The 20,560-nt window shown below is 35.1% G+C and overlaps 1 protein-coding gene across 1 annotated transcript in view; it reads left to right on the top strand.

Annotated features, from left to right (window-relative positions):
• Positions 1–20,560, top strand: part of LOC107545488 (ankyrin repeat domain-containing protein 26-like) — a 52,574-nt gene that overhangs the window by 22,274 nt on the left and 9,740 nt on the right. Inside the window, exons 6-12 of the mRNA XM_087824220.1 lie at positions 5,461–5,494; positions 5,777–5,918; positions 9,112–9,325; positions 11,265–11,448; positions 11,992–12,123; positions 19,238–19,537; positions 20,109–20,323. Of these exons, the coding sequence (XP_087680346.1) occupies positions 5,461–5,494; positions 5,777–5,918; positions 9,112–9,325; positions 11,265–11,448; positions 11,992–12,123; positions 19,238–19,537; positions 20,109–20,323 (1,221 nt within the window). The remainder of the gene's footprint in view (positions 1–5,460; positions 5,495–5,776; positions 5,919–9,111; positions 9,326–11,264; positions 11,449–11,991; positions 12,124–19,237; positions 19,538–20,108; positions 20,324–20,560) is intronic.

Here is a 20,560-nt window from a genome sequence, read left to right as displayed (position 1 = left end):
CCTAATATTTTGCTCACTTCTCCCCCAACGACACAGCAAAATTTTATCTCTTTGCTTTAACTTTTCTCCTCTTACATGCTATGTATTTTGCCCATCGAGTTTATTGTTATTGTGTGTTCACTTCACTCTTATGACTAAGATTTTTGTCTGTTCACTGCCATACAGCCTTAGTGCTTAGAAAATGGCCTGGGATACAGTACTACACAGATATTTACTGAGTAAATGGAGTTTGACCTATTTATTGTTCTAAATATTATCCTAATTCTCACTTAAACCAGAAACAAGTTTGATGTGGAATCATTTGGACAATTTTACCTGTCAATTGTGTGCATTTAAAATATTCTTTTTGGCTTTTTCTAATAAGCTCTGTTTTCTCTATGAGTGTTTTTCTATTTAGGGAGTGAAGCCCAATATTGTGGTTACTCACCATTTTATAATTGATATTTATAGTAGTTTTAATTATGGTAAAATTGATCAAAGAATTGGCAAGCTTCATTTATATTTTATTAAGAAATGGAAAATAGAATAGTGGTAAATTATTCTAGGACTTTAACAAATGTTTGCCAAAGGTTAATGAACCCTCAATATGTGAAATAAAAAGACAAAGTTGGAATTCTGTGCTCTAACAGAGTGGCCTGCTCTTCTTACATATGGTTTTTGGTCAAATAGGATTTAAAGACCAGTGGACTTTCAGAAACATAAGTGGGTTGACTTCATCAGAAACATCACGGTTAATAGGGTGAGATGGGTGTTTATTGGTTAGCACTCTGAGGTATGTTTATTCAGATAGGCTTGTCTCTGACTGGCTTTCCTTCAGAAGGAAGCAGCTGACATTGCTTGATTGGTGATTGAGGCCTGTGATCAATTTTAAACACATTTAAAATTAGTTCTGATGGCTTCTTGTTCCCATGGCTACTTGTTAGTCCTTTACTAAGTTGAAACAACTGTAATGAAAACTATTTTATATTCTATAATTAAAGACTTATTTTTGAGGCTTGGGTCAAGAGGAATTGTTTAGTAATTGCTCTCAGGAAGATTCCCCCTTCTTTTTAGATGCTTAGTGTTAACCAGAGAGTTATTTGCATAACTATATTTTTAAAAAAATAATTATTAGTATTGTTTTTAGTTTTGGTACTCTTAGGGGTGCAGACTCAACACATAAAATAATAATCTCTCAGGGGAAATTTAAGACTTTTCGTACATTTTTGAAGGTATATAATAATGATAGTTGTGTGCATGCATTTACTCTGTCAAAAAGAAATTATACTTTTCCATTGGTAAATCTAGCTTTTTATATTAAGATTAGGTACTAGGCTAAAATGATACAAAAATTACCAAACAATTTTATTTTCAAAGAAAATTATAACTAATTGGATTGTTACCATTTTTGAAATGAGTGTGTGTGTATGTGTATATATATATATATATATATATATATATATATATATATATATATATATATATATATATGAATGAGTGTGTGTGCGCACACGTGTGTGTGTAATGGCATATGGGTTTTTTTGAATTTCTAAAATTTTTCCAGCTTTCCTGAGATATAGTTGATATATATAACATTGCATATGTTGAAGGCCTACAGTGTGTTCATTTGTACGTTTTTATGTTGTTAAATGATTACCACAAGAGCGTTTGTTCACATTTCCATTACCTCACATAATTACCATTTCTTTTTCTGGTGAGAATATTTAGATCCACTCTCATAGCAAGTTTCAGATACATAATGCAGCATTGTTAAGTATAATCACCATTTCTGCTCCCAGTGAGTGATGGCAGTTTCAGTGAATAAATCAAGATGGTAGAGGGTGAAATCTATGTGGTTTTTTGCCGGGGTCCAGCCCCAGCGGCCCAGGGTTCCCCAAAGGTGTGGACAGCGTCGTCGAAGAATGAAAGACACGGAGACAGCCTTCAGAGCATCAGGACAATCAGCTTCTCTCTTTATTGCCTTGTTACAACTGTATTTATACTATTTGATTTTGTTGCTGGTTAAACAACATGACATTATGCTTTGTTCCGGTTTCTGTTTTGGCCTCTCACAGTTAATGAATATACCTTCTTATCTGACCTTTGCTAAAGAATTTGCATCTGTTTAGGTATGTTAGTTTTAGTCTTACCTATTGTTCATATTTCTATAGGCTATTCTACAGGTTAATCTCTAGTTTGTTATTTATATTCTGAAGTTACTATTTTATTGCTCTACCGCAGAGCTAAAAGGAGAATAACTCAGCCAGCTTTCTTCTGTGAAGGTGATGGAGTCCTGAGTGAGGGCTCTGTGGTTGTTTTTAGCTGTGGTGACTGGCCCTGGCACCCGGCCTCGGTCTCTCCGCTGACATTCCCCACAGCAGCCCATCCTCACTGTGATATCCTGTGTATGATTATTCTGTGTATGATTATTCTGTGTATGACTATTCTGTGTATGACTATTCTGTGTATGACTATTCTGTGTATGACTATTCTGTGTATGATTATTCTGTGTATGACTATTCTGTGTATGGTTATTCTGTGTGTGATATTCTGTGTATGGTTATTCTGTGTGTGATATTCTGTGTATGACTATTCTGTGTATGACTATTCTGTGTATGATTATTCTGTGTATGACTATTCTGTGTATGACTATTCTGTGTATGACTATTCTGTGTATGATTATTCTGTGTATGACTATTCTGTGTATGACTATTCTGTGTATGACTATTCTGTGTATGATTATTCTGTGTATGACTATTCTGTGTATGGTTATTCTGTGTATGACTATTCTGTGTATGACTATTCTGTGTGTGATTATTCTGTGTGTGATATTCTGTGTATGGTTATTCTGTGTGTGATATTCTGTGTATGACTATTCTGTGTATGACTATTCTGTGTATGACTATTCTGTGTATGACTATTCTGTGTATGGTTATTCTGTGTATGACTATTCTGTGTATGACTATTCTGTGTATGATTATTCTGTGTATGACTATTCTGTGTATGACTATTCTGTGTATGACTATTCTGTGTATGGTTATTCTGTGTATGATTATTCTGTGTATGACTATTCTGTGTATGACTATTCTGTGTATGACTATTCTGTGTATGGTTATTCTGTGTATGATAAGGGTCCAGGTGTAGATTGAAATCATCTCTTTCCTAGACTGCTCTTTCCTTGTGGGGATTCCCAGAGTTTTCCATGAATATAAACATCCCCCAGCAATACATTCCTTGTGGGAACTCCCTGGTGGCCTCCCTGTGGGTTGCCCTGCGCCCGGAGTCAGCAGGGCCCGGACCCAGGCCTTTCCCTGGGGGGAACTCCCTGCGGTAATGGGCCTGACAAGTCCTAAGCTTTCTGCTGACAGCCTGAGTTCCTCATCAGCGGCACATGATTTTCCCGCACTCCTTGGGGCTTTTACTGAATCATAGTCTTTTCCAATCCCCTCCGACTCCCCTGCTGGGGTAAAGTTTCCAGCTGGGGCGATGCCCTCTTCTGGTGCAGTGACTCGGGTAAGGACACAGAGCGTTAGAAAGGGGGACAAGCGCTGGAAGAGGGACATGCCACACGCCCAGTCCCAGGGAGCACTGGCCGTGCAAATGTCTCCTTGAAGGACTGTGTCAAGCAGCAAGGAGGGAACGGCTTCCTGCAGTTTTTATTTCTAGGTAACGGGATATTAGCAGTGATTACTTTTACCGGAAATAAAATTGCATAATGTGGTGTGCAGGCCCAAGCCAGGAGAATTCGCAACTCTATCGAATGCTGTTGGAAGGTTAAGATGAGGACAAGTGACTCTGACAAAGAGCTTTTTAAATAAATAGTTGCCATGGAGGCCAGACTGTAGTGAAATAAGTGTAAACAACTCCTTAGAGAATTTTTACTGGGAAAGGCAATAGAGAAATGGATGATGAAGCAAGACAAGTGTGGCGTTCAAGGGAGTCTTCTTCCCGTTCTTATTTGAAGGTGGCACCTTCTAGAGTATGTCCGTATATTGTTGGAAAAGATCCAGTAGAGAAGGACATGTTTATTGAATTTAAGTTTGCTTGCATTTTCAATTATTAGAGAGCTAGTTGAATGTATTATATTTTAAAGATTAGAGTAAGCTAATTGTCCATAGCACTTCTATAATGTTCAGTTTTATGGTACTAGGTTGTTCATTCAAAATTAGTTCCAGAATGAATATTATCATGTACTGAATGTGCAGATAATTACTTAAAAGTTATACTATCCTAAACAGATTTTTTAAAATTATATAATAATATACAAACATTGAGAGCATACTGAATAAAAGTTAGTCATTCCTTAATGATTCTAGATATTTTAGTGCCTTTGACAGTATCATCATGAATAGCTATGATTTTGTAAGGTACTCTAAAGTATTGGGTTTTATTAACTTAATAGTTTTATAGATTCTGGGGAAAAAGGGAAGATTTTATTTATGTGTAATAGAAAAGTAAACTAGTAACAATCCATCACAGATAATTACTTTTGTATTATAATGTTCTAAAGTATAAAAACAATGCCTTCTAACAAAGGTGTCATTGACACATACTGTGTGCTCAATACATATATCTCCAATGCATGAATAAACAGTTGCATGGATGAATGAATGCCTGTTGATGAATTTGTTTAGAAAAAACAAATCTTTACTTTATTGAAGGAATCTTCTAATATTGCCTAGGTATAAAGGTTTTTATTTTTATTTTTAAATGTGTAATTTTCAGAAATTAATATTTATAATGAGAAATGGAATAATAATATAGATTTATTTGCTATTGTAGTACTTAAAAACACTTAAAAATAAATATTATTTTCAAGGCATATTGTGAAACACATGTTTTGAAGCCAGATTTCCTGGTTGTAAATTTTGGGTCTGCTTTTGACCAGCTGTATGGGGTTGGGCAAGTTTCTGAGTCTTTCCGTGCTTCATTTCCTTGCTTTGTAAAATACTGAATATATTGCCTACCTCCCAGAATTTGTGGGAGGATTTAAATGCTCTTAAGACCTGTAAAGTGCTTTTAATAATGCATAGTATTTACATGGTAAGTCCTCAGAAAATCAGTATCATGATTATTAAAGAAAGGGTTTTCTTCACTTTAGGACTTAAGTCATGCTTTACAAATAGGTCTTAGTGTTGGTATAAGTTTGTTTTCATTGAAAACAACAAAAAACAAAACAAAACAAAAACCCCGTGCATTATTTTTTCCTAAAAAGCAATGCAAATAATAAACATTGTACTTTTCCTTTTGCTTTGACTGTCAGCTTGATCTAAATTAAAAATTTTGTGTTAATATTATTAGTAATTTATTTTCTTTCTCCCTTAATGTTATTTATTTTATTTATTGTTTAATTTCCTTTGTAGGAAATTAATTATAAATTCAGAGATTCTATGGAAGAAGCAATAGCTTTAAATATTCTTTATAGTTTAAGCATGTATGTAATATTTACCTGAAAAGATTGTTTGGTTTTTTTTTTTTTAGGTCTTCAAAGGAAATATCTCATGACGAGTATAAGGTATTGTAAAAAATGTATTATCAAAAATATTATCTGTAGTAAAAATACATTATAAAAGATACAGTGAAAAAATAGAAAATCTTGTTGTAGAGACATTTACTTTGAAAAAAAAATTTAAAAACACTAGTTATTGATAGAAGTATTTCTTTGATAAAATTAGTTCTTTTAAGAATAGCTATGTTTTTGCTTTTATGAAAAGGTGGATATTTATCACCTCTGTACACTTAGTATATATTATAATATTTGGGGGACATTTTGAAAAACAGTATTATTTGTTTTTAGGTCAAAGAGAAATTTAATTCCATGGATGACCTTAGTGACTTAACTCAGTCAACTGAAACAGTTTCAGAACATGGCCCGTCACCTTACTCCAATTATGAGAATTTCATGCTGCTAATTAAACAACTTTGCAAGGATTGTAAAGGTAACACCGTTATATAAATATAAAGCCTTTTTTTATATACTGTAGTAATGTATGGCCACCTTGTGTCTGAACCACAGGGGATATGTTGTTGAGGTATTTATCTGGGAAATACGTTTTATATTAAAATAAAATGAGAGCGAGTGTATACTCTCAGCCGAAGAGCTATGGTAATTTCCACTGTTCTTTTCTCAGTGAGAATAGCAACAGCGTGTTTATTGACTGCTTCTCTCCGATGCCTTCAGCATGGTCAGGTTATGAAGATTTCCCTCCTAGAATATTGAAATAAGCTCAGAACCGCTTTTACTGTTATTTCATCTCCTGGAATCTTAGTCTGCATTGCAACCATAATTATTATATATTTGAAAAGTTCAGACCTCATCATGTTTAAAACCCAGCTATTGCTTCTCTTTGCTTCATGGGTACTTGAGAAAATGGTGGTGTTCAAGTCTACTATATCCTGGGTGATTTTCTGGCTACTTTTTCTGGCACCTACTGATTAGTGGTATTGAAATCTCAGGCCTTCATTGTGAATTTCTCTATTTCTCTTTGCAGTTCTATCAATTTTTCTTCATGTATTTTGAAGCTGCTATTAGATTGCATGATCAGTTAGGATTCTTATGCTGCTTATTAATTTTTGATTATGCAGTGACCTTGCAAATTGCTGATAGTATTTTTTACTCTGAAATCTACTTTGGAATTAATATAGCCACTGTAGCTCAGCTTTCTTTTGTCAGGTGGGAGTGTTGTATATCTATTTCTATGCTTTAAAAATATTGTCTTTATTTACTTTTTTTTTTTTTTTTGGTTTGGTTAATCCTCACCTGAGGATATTTTTTCCATTATTTTTTTAGAGAGAGTGGGAAAGAGGGAGGAAGGAGAAGAGAGAGAGAGAAAAAGAGAGAGAGAAGAAAGACACACAGATAGGTTGCCAACCGGGGCCTGGAATCGAACCTGCGACCCTTTGGTCCATGGGCCGATGCTCTAACCACTGAACAACACCAGCCAGGGCTACTTTTAAAGTGCATTTCTTACAGGTGGCATATAGTTGCATCTTGCTTTTTTATCCCAGTGGATAATCTGTTTTTCACTTTACGTTTTTGGACCATTTTCATTTAATGTGATTATTGATATAGTTTTGAATCTGTCATCATGCTGTTTGATTTCTCTTTGTCCCATCTGCTTTGTCCCCCCCTTTTTTCTGTCTTCTTTTATTATTTTTTAAAATTTAATTTAATTTTTAAAAAATATATCTTTATTGATTTCAGAGAGAGGAAGAGAGAGAGAGTTGAAACATCAATGATGAGAGAGTCACTGATGGGCTGCGATCCCACAACCCGGGCATGTGCCCTGACGGTAATCGAACCACGATCTCCTGGATCCTAGGTTGATGCTCAACTGCTGAGCCATGCCTGGCCGGGCTTCTGTCTTCTTTTAGATTAATCAACTAATTTTTATGATTTAATTGTACTTTTTTTTGGCTTATTAGCTATAACTTTTGCCATTTTAGTGGTTGCTTCAGGGTTGGTTTATGGTAAATGCCTTTAAGTCATCACAGTGCACCTTGAAGTAATATGATATCACATCATATGTAATATAACAAATTTACAACAGTTTACTTCCATTTCTTCTTTCCTAGCAGATCCTCCTTCAATCTGTGGGACTATAGTTTCATTAAGTTGTAGAAAGTTTTTGACCATTGTTGCTTCAAATATATTTTTTCTGTCCCTTCCTTCTGTTTCTTTGGGAACTTATGCATTAGCCATTGGAAGTTTTCTCACAAGTCACTGCTGTCCAACTTGCTAATCATTCTATTCTGTGATGTCTAATATGCCTTTATTTCTTATCCGGTGTATTTTTCATGTCTGACATAATTTGCATCTCTATAAGTGCTGTTTGGTTTAAAAAATAACTTTCATGCCTCTAAGTATCTTTTTGAGCTTTGTTGGGGATAGTTGGGTTACTTATAAACAGCTTGATCCTTCTCTGTCTTGCTCTGATTATTTGTTAGGTGAATCCACAGCCGTGCTTGGCGGAGGGCTAATTATTCCCCACTGTTGAGGCAAGAACTTTCTGCCCACTCTGTTCAATGTCCTGTGAGTGATGAGATTTTTCAGCCCGGCTAATGGGAATAGACACGATTCCTGGTGCTGCATGAGCACCAGGCACTGCTTCCCTCTGCTTTTTTCAGATGTGCTTTTCCCCTGATCTCCGGTGGTTTCCTCCATGTGGGTACTGCTCCTCTCTCAGCTGAGTCCCCTCTGCAGGTCTCCAGGGATCTTTTCTGTTCCACTCCCTCCTCTCCAGTGTTCTGACCTGTGATAGCTACCTGGCTTGGTTTCACCAGACCCTCAGCTTCATCACCTAACTCAGGGAGTCTGGTGGACTCTACCTCAGGTCCTTCTCCCTGTGTTGCGGCCTGGAAATCCTCTCAAGGCGGTGAACTGGGACATACATCAAGGCAACTTTATTTGTTTCAGGAATCACTGTCCTTCAATGCCTAAAGTCCATTGTCTTGAAAATAAGTTTTTAATGTTTTTTGTCTGCTTTGTTTTTGCTTGTTTCAGGTAGGAAGGTAAATCAGGACCTGCTACTACATCCTTTTTTTTTGTTTTTTTGTTATGTGCCTCAGTTTATTTTGTGTGTGTGTGTGTGGTTACCACTAGGTTTACGAAAAAGAAGGTTTGATATATACAATATTCCTTTGTCTTTTGAGTGCATCTCATTTCCACCCTTCTTGCAGATTCAGGTCTTACCCTTGCTCCGTCGTGCCAGAAGCAGACTGCAGTGGAAGTTGGCGTGGCCTGTGCCGTGGAGGGTCTGGAAGGCCTCCTCCCTCCTTTGTCTAACTGCGTCCTGCTCAATCTGCATGTGGCGCTGTGGCCATCTCTTCAGGGAAATGTTCCCTGGGACCAGTGTTGATCAAGTTCTGTTACGCGATCATAGAATTCTGTTTTCTTATAATATCCGTCTGAGTTTATAATTAACATTTTACTTGTCCTTTTCCTCAACTAAACGTTAAGCGAAATTAGAGCCAGGAGTCTTATCTGTTTTATCTGCAGAGCTCAGTGTAATGTTTTCCACACTCAATATTTGTTTGTTCAATGTATGAATGAGTATGAAAAAGCACAGTCCTCTTTATATACAAAAAGTACTCATATATTTCATTTCTATTTTCGTTTTCTCTCTGATGCAGATTCAGATAGCTTATGTAAAATCCAGAATGCAGTTCTTTCATATGAAAGATCAATAAAACTTGGGAAAAATCAGTGTGAAGTACTTACAAAAAAAGTGAAAACAATGGAAAATAGAGTTAGTGGATTACACAAGAAGCTATCAGAAACAAGAGAAATAAAATCAGAGTTAGAACATCAAAAAGTGGAATTGGAACAAGAACTTTGCAATTTAAGGTATTGAACAACTTGGTTTTAAGAAAATATTTGAATATTTTATCCTACAGCTATGTAGAAGTTTTTTAATTGCTAATTTACCTTTGGGGGTTTTATAAGGAAGACCACTTCTTTAGTATTGTGGAGTATGAAATCCTTGTAAATAATATACCAAGTCCTTAACAGTGCATACTTCTAGTAATAAGTTAATGTAAATTCTTTCAAATCACCATTTGAATGATTATATAGCAGTCCACCATATGAATACCTCATTATTTATTTAACAAATTGAATTTTGGTTGTTTTTCATTCTGTATTATGTTTAAGGGTGCCGGGAATGTCTCATATAAATCTGTTTCTACATTTCTGATTATGTACTCTGAATAAATTATTTTTTTTTCAGTTACATTCAATATTATTTTTATTAGTTTCAGGTGTATAGCATAGTGGTTAAAGAATTATATACTTTACAAAGTGTTTCCCCCTGATATTCCCAGTACCTACCTGGCTCCATACATAGTCTTTACAATATTATTGACCATATTTCTTCTACTGTACTTTATGAATAAATTCTTTACCAAAGTATTATTTGGTTAAAGTATAAGAACTTTTTGAAAAAGGCTTTCATCTATATTTATAAATTGTTCTCAAGAAAGTTCATATTAGTCTACATTCCCACCAACACAAAATGAAATAGCCATTTTTATGAAGACAGAAAAATTAAAAAAATGGTGCAGCTTTAGTTTTATAGAATGAAAGTAAAACAGAAAGTGATAATTAATTAGTTTATTCAGCACCTTTCTTATCAACAGATAAAATGAATTCCAAGGTCTCTACTGAAAGCACATTTTAATCTTTATTATTGACTTAAATATGGATCTTGTTTTGTTCCAAAAGGGATTTTTTTAAAAATTGGATTTACTGGGGTGACATTGGTTAATAAAATCATATAGGTTTCAGGTGTACAATTCTATAATACACCAACTGTGTATTGTATTGTGTGTTCACCACCCCAAGTTAAGTCTTTTCCCATCACCATTTATTTCCCTTATTCCCTCTTCTACCTCCCCCTAATCCTTTCTCCTCTGGTCATCACCATGCTATTGTCTGTGTCTATGAGATTTTTTGTGTTTTTTCTTTGCCTAATCCCTTCATCTTTTTCACCCAGCCCCGCACTGCCCCTCCCCTCTGACAGCTGTCAGTCTGTTCTCTGTATCTGTGAGTCTGTTTCTATTTTGTTAGTTTATTTTGTTCCTTAGATTCCACATATGGGTGAAATTCCGCAAAGAGATTTTACAGATTTATAAAATGTATAGTAATGAACAGGATAAGTTGAAAGTGTTACAAAAGAAGAAACATAACAAGTGTAGGGCAACAGATATTAGACTCCCCAGACTAGTCTTGGATTACAGTAGTCAGCAGAGATGTCTTGTGTAAAGACCTCTGCAGATGCTGGCTTACACTGTAAATCACTTTAGGAGCACCTGTAATATTTTGTGAAGCTAAAATTTTACTTCTAGTGAATATATAAACTTGTCTATAAACAACAACTGCTCTTTCTAATTAGTAACTAAATCATCTGTCCTAATGGAGGAATAATTAGGACTATGAAAAAAAATGGATTATTTCAACTCTACCTTTACCGAATAATTTCAAAATTTCTTTCCAACAATATTTATCAGAGCTACTATTGAGTAAAATTTACAAAGTATCAGCATGGTTTTTTTGTTTGTTTGTTTTGTTTTTGTTTTGTTTTTTGTTTTTCTTCCTTTAAGGAATATATAATTTTTGGAAGAGATCAAAGAAAGAAAGAAAAACCTGAGACCTAAAAAGAAAAAAAAAAATTGGAGAACATAGAAATTTTTATAAGGATAATGCACCAACAATGTGTAAAAACAGATAATAAAATGAACTTCTTATATTCTAAAAAAATGAATAAGATAATTATATTTATCTGCAGATTTACTATAAAAGAAGAAAAAGAGAAGAGACAAAGAACTGATCTATTATATGAAAAAATTAGGGAGCAATTAATAAAAAAAGAAGAGCAATATATTAAAGAGACTGAAATGAATAGAGAACTTGAAACCACTCTTAGAACATTAGAGATGGAATTGCAAGTTGTAAGAAATACTTTAAGTCAGGTAAATTTATCTTTGGTAAAAATTTCTTATTTCTAACAGTATTTTATCAATATTTGTAGTATCCCTTTGATTTACATCGCTAGGTTTAAAACAAACTAAAAAATGTGATCTCATTCAAAATACAAACTGTGGCATTTATGACTAAAATTATTTATTACTATTCTTGACATCTAATAGATGCTCTCTATAAATTTTCTAAATGAAAAAGCAGAAAATAAATTGAGCTTAACTATTGACATAAATGTTGATTTTGGCTTTTTTAATGTTAACATACAAGCTAAATTGCCTCGAGACTGTGATGAAACTAGCCAAATGTTCTTAAAGAAATTTTATTTCACAATAATGTATTTGTGCTCTATGAACGAATTTAGCTACCATTTAAATTAAAATTTGAGGTTTTCAAGGAAGATAAAGATCCCTGTGTCCAAAAAGACTACTTTCTTTTAACAGTTTTAAAAGATTCTGTTCATAAGCGTAGGACTTTTCTTCTTCTTCTTTTTTTTAATGGTATGACACCGAAAACTAAATGAAATGTGCCTCTAGGTTGTAGAAGAGAGAAATGAAACTCAGAGGCTACTATCTCAAGAACAGAATGCCAGAAAATTGCAAGATGAAAATCTGTCTCATCTCCTTTGCACACAAAAAGAGACAGAAACAGCTTGTAAGGAAATAAATTCTGAGGTATTTTATTTAGTCATTTTCAAATGCATATGTGTATGTATTTGTGTGTATATATATTTAAAAACCAATACTGTACATATGGAAAGTATGGAGGATTTTAAAAGCATATCTGTATGTGGGTGGGGGGTGGGGGTGGCATTTTTGGTCCATTGGTTAAAATGAAATTCTTAATTCAAATCCATTTGTCTTCAACAGTGAAGTAGTGACGTTCATAAAGGGGGAGGCTTTTAATATTTTCCATAGGAACTGATGAGCTTCCCATGATCTCAAAACTATTGCTAGGAACAACAAATGTTCCAGTTTTTGGCAGTGATTTAATTTCCTTGATATATTAATAGAGAGGTTAGTTATTTCTTCCACTGATGGTAAGGAAGAAAGTATAGCCGGCTCAGAGATCATATTTTAGATGTCATTCTTCTGCTTTTGAGAAAAGGAACAATTTTTTCTAAGTAGCACCCCATTTTAATACAAGGAGCTTATGAAGATAGTGATATGCCATCATATATACTTAGTGGTAAGTTATTGATAAGTATTTTATTCCTACCAAAATAAGTCAGTGTATTTTCCCCCATTTCATATTTATTACTCCTTTAAACGTCATGAAGAGAAAATAAACGTTATTGTAGCAACAAATAATTTCATGATTTTCTAAGAAGACCTCTATACATTTTATCTTATTTACCATTTGTATTTTGAAATATAAGGCTTCTTTGGTGTTTATACACTCACACTGGAGACGTAGCTGTGGATTGGTGCAAGAGCACTAATTGTGGAGTCAGGTGACCTGGGGAAAACCCTGAACTTGCTTGTCTTTTTAACCTCTCCATTCCAGACTGTGATAACTGAGTGAGTCCATTGATGGATGTAGAAGTGCTTAGGACAATGCCTAGGCTATCAGTTAGTAGTAGAGGTAGTTTTTATAACTGACTATAAAAGTTTTAGAAAAGTAGAACATCTAGGGAATATTCTCAGGAAAAAAGAATAAGAAATTTAATTTATCCTAATATATGCAGGGAGAGTTAATACTCTTAGTGTGGGGTAACTCTATATTCATACTGTAAACTCAATTTTTAAGTGTAGTCAGAGTTATTAATCTTTTATTTAATGCATTCTGGGTTTGTGGTGATTCAGAGAAAGGCCTTTCTAATTCTGAGATGCTTAAAAATTCTCATGATTTCTTTCTTACTTTCAAGAATTCATCTTATATTAAATTTTTGAAATTTTGGGAATTTACGCTTGCATAAAGTAGAGGCTTAGATCCAACTTTATTTTCTTTCAGAAGGATGTCCACTTATTGCAACCTTTTTATTATGAAAGCATATAGATTATTCTTTAATTTCAAGGATATCATGACATGTCATTTCATTGAGTGCTAGCTACAAGTCTTTTTGTTTTATTTAGTTTTCTTTTTATTTAAAAACTTTGTTTCAATTACAGTTTACATTCATTATTATTTTGTATTAGTTTCAGGTGTACAACATAGTGGTTAGACGACAATCATACGCTTTACACAGTGTCCCCCCACCAGTATTTCCAGCACACACCTGGTTCCACACATAGTTATTACTTTATTATTGACTATATTCCCTATGCTGTACTTTCATCCTCATGACTACTTTGTAGCCATCAATCTGTACTTTCCAATCCCTTCGCCTTCTCACCCAGCCCCTCAACCCTGCTTTCCTCCGGCAACCACCAGTCTGTTCTTTGTATCTGTGAGTCTGTCTTAGTTTTTTATCTTCTTTTTTGGTTTGTTTCTTTTATACTGTTCTTTAGATTTTACATATAAGTGAAATTAATGGTATTTGTCTTTCTCTGCCTAATTTCACTAAGTATGATAACTTCTAGGTCTACTCATATTGTTGCGTGTGGTAACGTTTCACTCTTTTCTATGGCCAACTAATACGCAGCTTTATCCATTCATCTATTATAAATAATGCTGCAATGAACATAGGGGTGCATATAATCTTTTAAATTTGTGTTTTGAGCTTCTTTTAATATATAGCTAGAAGTGGAATTGCTGGGGCATAAGGAAGCTCCATTTTTAATTCTTTCTGGAGCCTCCATAGTGCTTTCCGCAGCCCCAGTCCGCGTTCCACCAGCAGCGCAGGAGGGCGCCCTTTCCTCCGCACCCTCACCCGCACTTGTTGTTTGTGGTTTATTGGTGACAGCCCTCCGGACAGGTGCGAGGTGATACCTCATTGTGGTTTTAATTTGTGTTTCTCTGATGATTAGTGACACTGAGCATCTTTTTATATGTCTCTTGGCCATCTGTATGTCCTCTTTGCAGAAGTGTTTATTCAGGTCCTCTGCCCATTTTTTAATTGGGTTGTTTTTTTGGTGTTGAGTAGTATTTCTTTATAAATTTTAGGTATTAACCCCTTATCAGATGTATGATTGGTGAATATGTTCTCTTATGTAACAGGTTGTCTCTTCATTTTGTTGATGGTTTCCTTTGCTGTACAAAAACTTTTTAGTTTGATGTAATCTCATTTATTTTTTCTTTTGTTTCCCTTCCCAGAGGAGATGTATCAGATAATATAAATAATATAAATATAAACATAAATAGTTTTTTAGAGTACAAATTTTCATGGGCAGCTTTCTTTTGTATTTTCATTATAATTAATTTATTATGATTTTATTATCTTTATAATGCATTTACTTTTTACACTCTGGCTTCCATTCTGCCATTTCCCTTAGAAAAGTTGAGAATTACACATAATTTCTCATAGAATTCAAGAGACTTTTTTTCCTACTAAACCACATTTTTTAAATGATATCTCCATTACCGTAATGAGGCAGCCAGATAAAAATCAAAGGATAATGTTTTATGGACTGTATTAGGAAGTTACCTTATTTTTTATCTTCACTTTTGTGACTGAATATAGAATTTATATATATTTCATGGATTTTGGAATAACTTGTATGGAAGGTCATTATACAAAGGCATCAACGTAGGTATTTCTTCATTTTCTCTTAACTTTAGAAATATTGTCAAAGTGTGGCAGTATTCAGATCATTATGGTATGCATACCCACCATGGAGAATTAAGAAACTTACTGAGATCCACCCTTGGATTTTTTCGAAAAAACTTTACTGAGATACAATTCACATCATATAATTTACCCTTTTAAAATGTACAATTCAGTATCTCAATATATTCGGAGAGTTGTGTAACTACCACCTCAATCAATTATAGAAACTTTTCATCACCCCCCCCAAAAAACTGCACATCTCTTAGCTGTCACCCTCAGCTTCTCATCTCCCCCTGCCTCAGGCAACATCCAGTCCACTTTCTGTCTCTACAGATTTGCCTGTTCTGGATGTTTCCTATAAATGGACTCACACAGTGTGCAGTGAGCTATGACTGGCTTCTTGAACATAACATCATGTTTTCAAGGTTCAACCAATACTATAGAAGAATGCTTCATTGTGTGGCTAAACCACTGAACCATTAATCAGTTGATGGAACTCTGTGTTGTTTTCACTTTTTGGCTGTTAATAATTTCACCATGAACATTAGTGTATGAGTGATTGTGTGAACATATGTTTTTATTTTCCTGCCAATGAATTAAATTGGGTTGACTTCAGCATCTCTTGGCCTTTACTCAGGCTGCCCATTCTGTGTTTTCACAGCTATTACTGTTGCCTAATCCTGCACCTGTTTGGACCTGGCTCCCACTCGCCCCTTCCCATGAAGCAGTCTCTGACTGTTCTAACTCTCATTGTCCTCTTTCTTTTCAGCACTTGTCATCTTGTCTGTACCGAAAATTTAGGCCTTAATTTTGCATTGTTTTAATTTTTTTCATGAGAGATAATCTTGTCTAAGTATAAATTTGTCTATGGGGTATATTGTTTGCTATGATGGTACCTATCCTTGTACAAGTTGAAAATATTTTAGCTTAACTATTGGTAGGATAAAACTAAATACTTTATACCACACCAATACTTTTTTCTTAGAGACATTGACATATGTAATTAAGCTTTTATTCTCAATGCAGTTTAAGCAATTTAATATAAATAAAACAGAGGATTGTTTAATCAGAAGCTCACTTTTTTTTACCCTCACTTTAAAAAAAAAGAAATTAGCCTTCCTTCATTATGCAGCCAGAACTGAGATTTACAGATTTATAGCACTTTACCAACCGTAGAGCTCTGGAACAGCCTTTCTGATCTGCCATACCACAATCTCCTTAATCTACTCATCAGAGGACTTGCTAGAGCAGCCTGACGTAAACAGTTGCTGGGAATGGAGGGACTGGGAGCTTGGATTTAGCAATAGAGTCCGTTATATCCACGTCAGTGGCTTTCCCCTACCATCAGGTCCTGTAAGTGATGTACTCAACCCGGGTGGTGCTATTTGCATTACAGCTCATGATTGTTGCCCACTGAGCAATACAGAAAGGAAGTTATACATTGTTGAAAGCAGAAAAGTACTGTTGGCTAGCGCAATTGGTGGAAGCTTTTTGAAGCACTGAGTGCGGGTGTATTCTGGCTTTATGCTCCCCATTTGCTGCCATTGTCAATGGTGTGAAGAATGATTTCAGTGCGACTTGTATAGGATTTAATTGTTTGGCCTCCTTGTCGAAAAGCACTTGGTCATGAACGTGAGGGTTGATTTTTGGATTCCCTCTTCTGATTCATTGATCTATATGTCTGCCCTTATGGCAGTAATCAAATTTTATGAGACCTCTTTCCCAGTCATCTTCCATATTACAAGTTGTTTCATGTAACAAAAAGCCAGGGTAGTGGAAAGTCTATCTCTATATCTTTTGCTTCTTGAAGGATCCTGAGGCCAACTTATACCTTGCGACTCCGAGGCATGACGGGAAAGTAGGCTTACAATGGTAACGTCTGTTCCTTTTTTCTTTCTCTCTCTCCATTCAGACCTTTAAACTCAAGCCCTGTGCCTCCCACTTCACTTCTATTTCCAGCAAATCTTGGTTGCTGACTTAGTCACCGTTTACTTCATTATGTTTAACTCGTATTTCATAGACTCATCCATAGATTTCACTCTCTAGGAAGGAGAAGATGAAATCCGGACTGTCCGCTTTCCTCTTTGGAAATCTCTCTAATCCATCATCTTGCCATGTATATAAGGAGATCCTCTTTTGACCTTGTTCTTTTGTATCGCACTGGTACCAGTCTCATTCCTGGCATAGATCCTATATTTTCAGAAACTACAGTTCCTTGTATCTACTTTTTTACTTGAAGGAATTTGAGGCACCGCCTAAATCTTTCCAAGGTCTTAAGGGTTTTACAGTCTGAGCTTCATGCTTAGACCCTGTTTTCCTGGAGCACCATGGATTTGCTCTTAGCCCAGAAGCCATTGCTTCATTTTAGCATTATTTGACAATTGGGCATATATGTGGGGGAGGCTATAAATGGGGAACAGATATTTGAAACAGATTTTACTTTTAGCTGCTTCTTAGGGAAACCCCCCTGTCATCCTCGTTTCAGTGTCATTTGTTTACTTGCCCAGGAGCCTTTGCTGTCAGCCTCCTCGGGGCCATCAGGCCTCTGCGCACCGTCCCTCGGAAGCCCTTTTGTTTTTCATTCTTGTGCTTCTCTACATTATTTCAGGTCCCACCTACCTCCTGTTTCAAAGGCACTCTTACACGTGCAGTTTTTTTGGGGGGGTTGGGCAGCACTATTTTTAATATTATTATCTGTGCCAGTTATTTATTGTTCCTTAATGAACCACCTCCTAACCCACTGGCTCAAAACAGCATTTCTTTTGTTCACAAGTCTGCAGTGAGGCCAGGCTCAGTGAGGCCAGCTCAGGTCTTTTCCACTTGCCATCAGCTGGGATTACGTGAAGCTGGGAACTACAGTCACCTAAAGGCTTGTTCATTCATGTGTCTGTCAGTTGCAACAGGCTTTTGGCTGGGACGTTAGCTAGGCCGTGTCAGCTCTGTGCGGCCTGGGCTGCTTCATTCTTCACAGCGTGGTGGCTGGGTCCTCAGGGTGAGCTTCCCTAGAGGGAGGAGTCGGATGGGAGCTGTATCACCCACAGAAGTCACATAGCAGTTCCACCGCATTCTACTCAATAGAAACTAGATACATACTGAAGCCAGCACTATTTCTTGGAGAAGTACCAAAGAATTTGTAGACGTGTTTCAAAAACTCGGCATCATTCACCTTGTCTTAGCAAATAATCATTATATCTACAGGAAAGTAGTTCTTCCCGTGTCGTTATCACTGAAATTCCAGCTGGTTTGTTCCTGTTGTTGTTGTTTAGTATGTTCTGTTATTTTCTGGGCAGTACAAGAATTACAAGATAGCACTAACGAAGTAAGCTGTGTTGTTTTTTTAAGAAAACTTTTTAATTGGTTTTAGAGAGGAAGGGAGAGAGAGAGATAAAAACATCAATGAGAGAGAACCATTGATCAGCTGCCTCCTGCACGCCCCCTGCTGGGGAGTGGAACAGGGGACCTCTTAGTTCATAGGTGGGTGCTCAACTCCTGAGTCACATCGCTGGCAGAGCAGTGATTGTTTTTTTGTTTGTTTTTTTTTCTAAAAAATGTAGACCTCATCTCACTAAATTTTTACAGTGAGAGATGTGATTTCTCCTTAATCCTGGGAATCATTTCCTCTTGGAATGCAATTCAAATTAGCATCAAACTTTTGTAGTACAATCATAGGCTTGTGGCATTAGAATCCATATTTATAAGATTCATTAATTAGAGTCTCATTTTGAAAGTCTTATTTTGGGAGTCATTTGTTGACTAAGGCCTAAACACCTCAATATAATGTCCATAAAACTTGTTTAAGATTATGAAGAGTTTAGAGGGGGGAAGAGGTAAGAGACTTTATACTAAAAGGTGACTTATAGTTATTTTGTGGAGGAAGACATGAAACAATCATAGAAAAAAGATTATAAAATTAAGTGCATATGTTGTGTGGCAAAGACTACAACAGCAGAGAATATACTCCTGGTGACTTCTGTTCTTGATTCTGAAAAATTCAGTGTTCCACATTCTAGCCCTCTCTCTACTAGAGTACAGATAATATTTTATTGCAACTGAATTCATTTCAAAATTTTATACTGGTGTTGAGTTAGACTATTCTCAATCTGCTTCCTTCATAATGAAACTGTATTATTTTATTCATGCAGAATGATAATCTTACAGCAAAACTGGAAACTGTATCTTCAAAATGTATACGTCTGGATGAAAAAAATAAACTTCTTCAACAGGAGTTATTATCTATGAAAGCAATAGAAAAGAAATGTGAAAAACTAGACAATAAAAACAAGAAGTTGAAACAAGAAGTAGTAAAGCTCAAAAGACATATGGAAATGAACATGATAGAGTACAGCGAAGTAGGACAGTATAAACAGAAGATTGAAGAGCAAGCGAGACAGGACGTAGCTGACAAATTGAAACAAGTCAATTCATTTTTACAGGTTAACTCATAGATCTTTAATGTGCATTAATTCATCTCACTGAAAATTACATTTTGGATATAGACAGTGTTTGTGTTTCCTCTACTACTTTTAATAGTACTTTATTTTGTAGATTTCTGGAAGGAAGGTGGCATTTGTTTTTCCCTTTCAGTATTTCAGTTTCCATCATTATTATCACTAAATTGACATGTCAGAATGATTCTTACTACAGGATCATTTTATTTTTAAGACCAGTTGATGTAAAACAAGACTATTAGGAAGAAAAGAAAAAATGTGACTTAAAATTTATACCATACTCTTGAATTAAGTTATATTGTTCAACTTTTAAAATTTTAACTGATTCTATTCTTCTTTGAATGATCAGATTACATGAGTACTAATAGATGAATAATTCAGCTTTATAACTCAGATTTAATTCAGTGGGCATTGATGGTAAATATTTTAAACTTCAGCTCTTCTTCACATTTAAAGTTGATTTCTGAGTCATTGACTCAATACTAAAGAAAGGGAATATACTATAATTGCCCTGGTTATAATTACTTTAAAAATGTATCCTTTTTATTTGCTTTAGACACAAAGAGCATCTAAAGAAGTCTCAGAGCGTTTAATAGAGTATCATAATGCTTCCATAAGAAGTCATTTGGAACTCAGAAATAAAGATCTGGAATCAGAACTCTCAAAAATGCAAACTTCTCTAGATTATAACAGAAGAGAACTGGAAAGATATGAGAGCCTCTATCTTGAAGAATTGGAAGGCAGAAAGTCATTGGAAAGTAAACTCAATGAGTAAGTTAAAAAGCAGAATCAGACAAAATAAATTTAATTCATTGATTAGCCTCTAAAGCATAATTTTTACCTAGCCAGGTTCATGAGGTTAGTAGGATTTGAAAGCTAACTAAATAGGATAACTTTGGAAAATCATGTTAGCAAATAAACTTACCTTTCAAATGTTCTTCCAGGACAGTTTGCATCTCTCCTTTTTTTTTTGGTTTTACGTGTCTTTATTTTCCCCCTTAATGCTTT

The sequence above is a fragment of the Miniopterus natalensis genome, chromosome 1 (genome assembly GCF_054644295.1).
Source record: "Miniopterus natalensis isolate mMinNat1 chromosome 1, mMinNat1.hap1, whole genome shotgun sequence".
Taxonomy (NCBI): domain Eukaryota; kingdom Metazoa; phylum Chordata; class Mammalia; order Chiroptera; family Miniopteridae; genus Miniopterus; species Miniopterus natalensis.
Note: the sequence above shows the minus strand (reverse complement) of the source record. Positions and strands in the feature narration are given on the sequence as shown.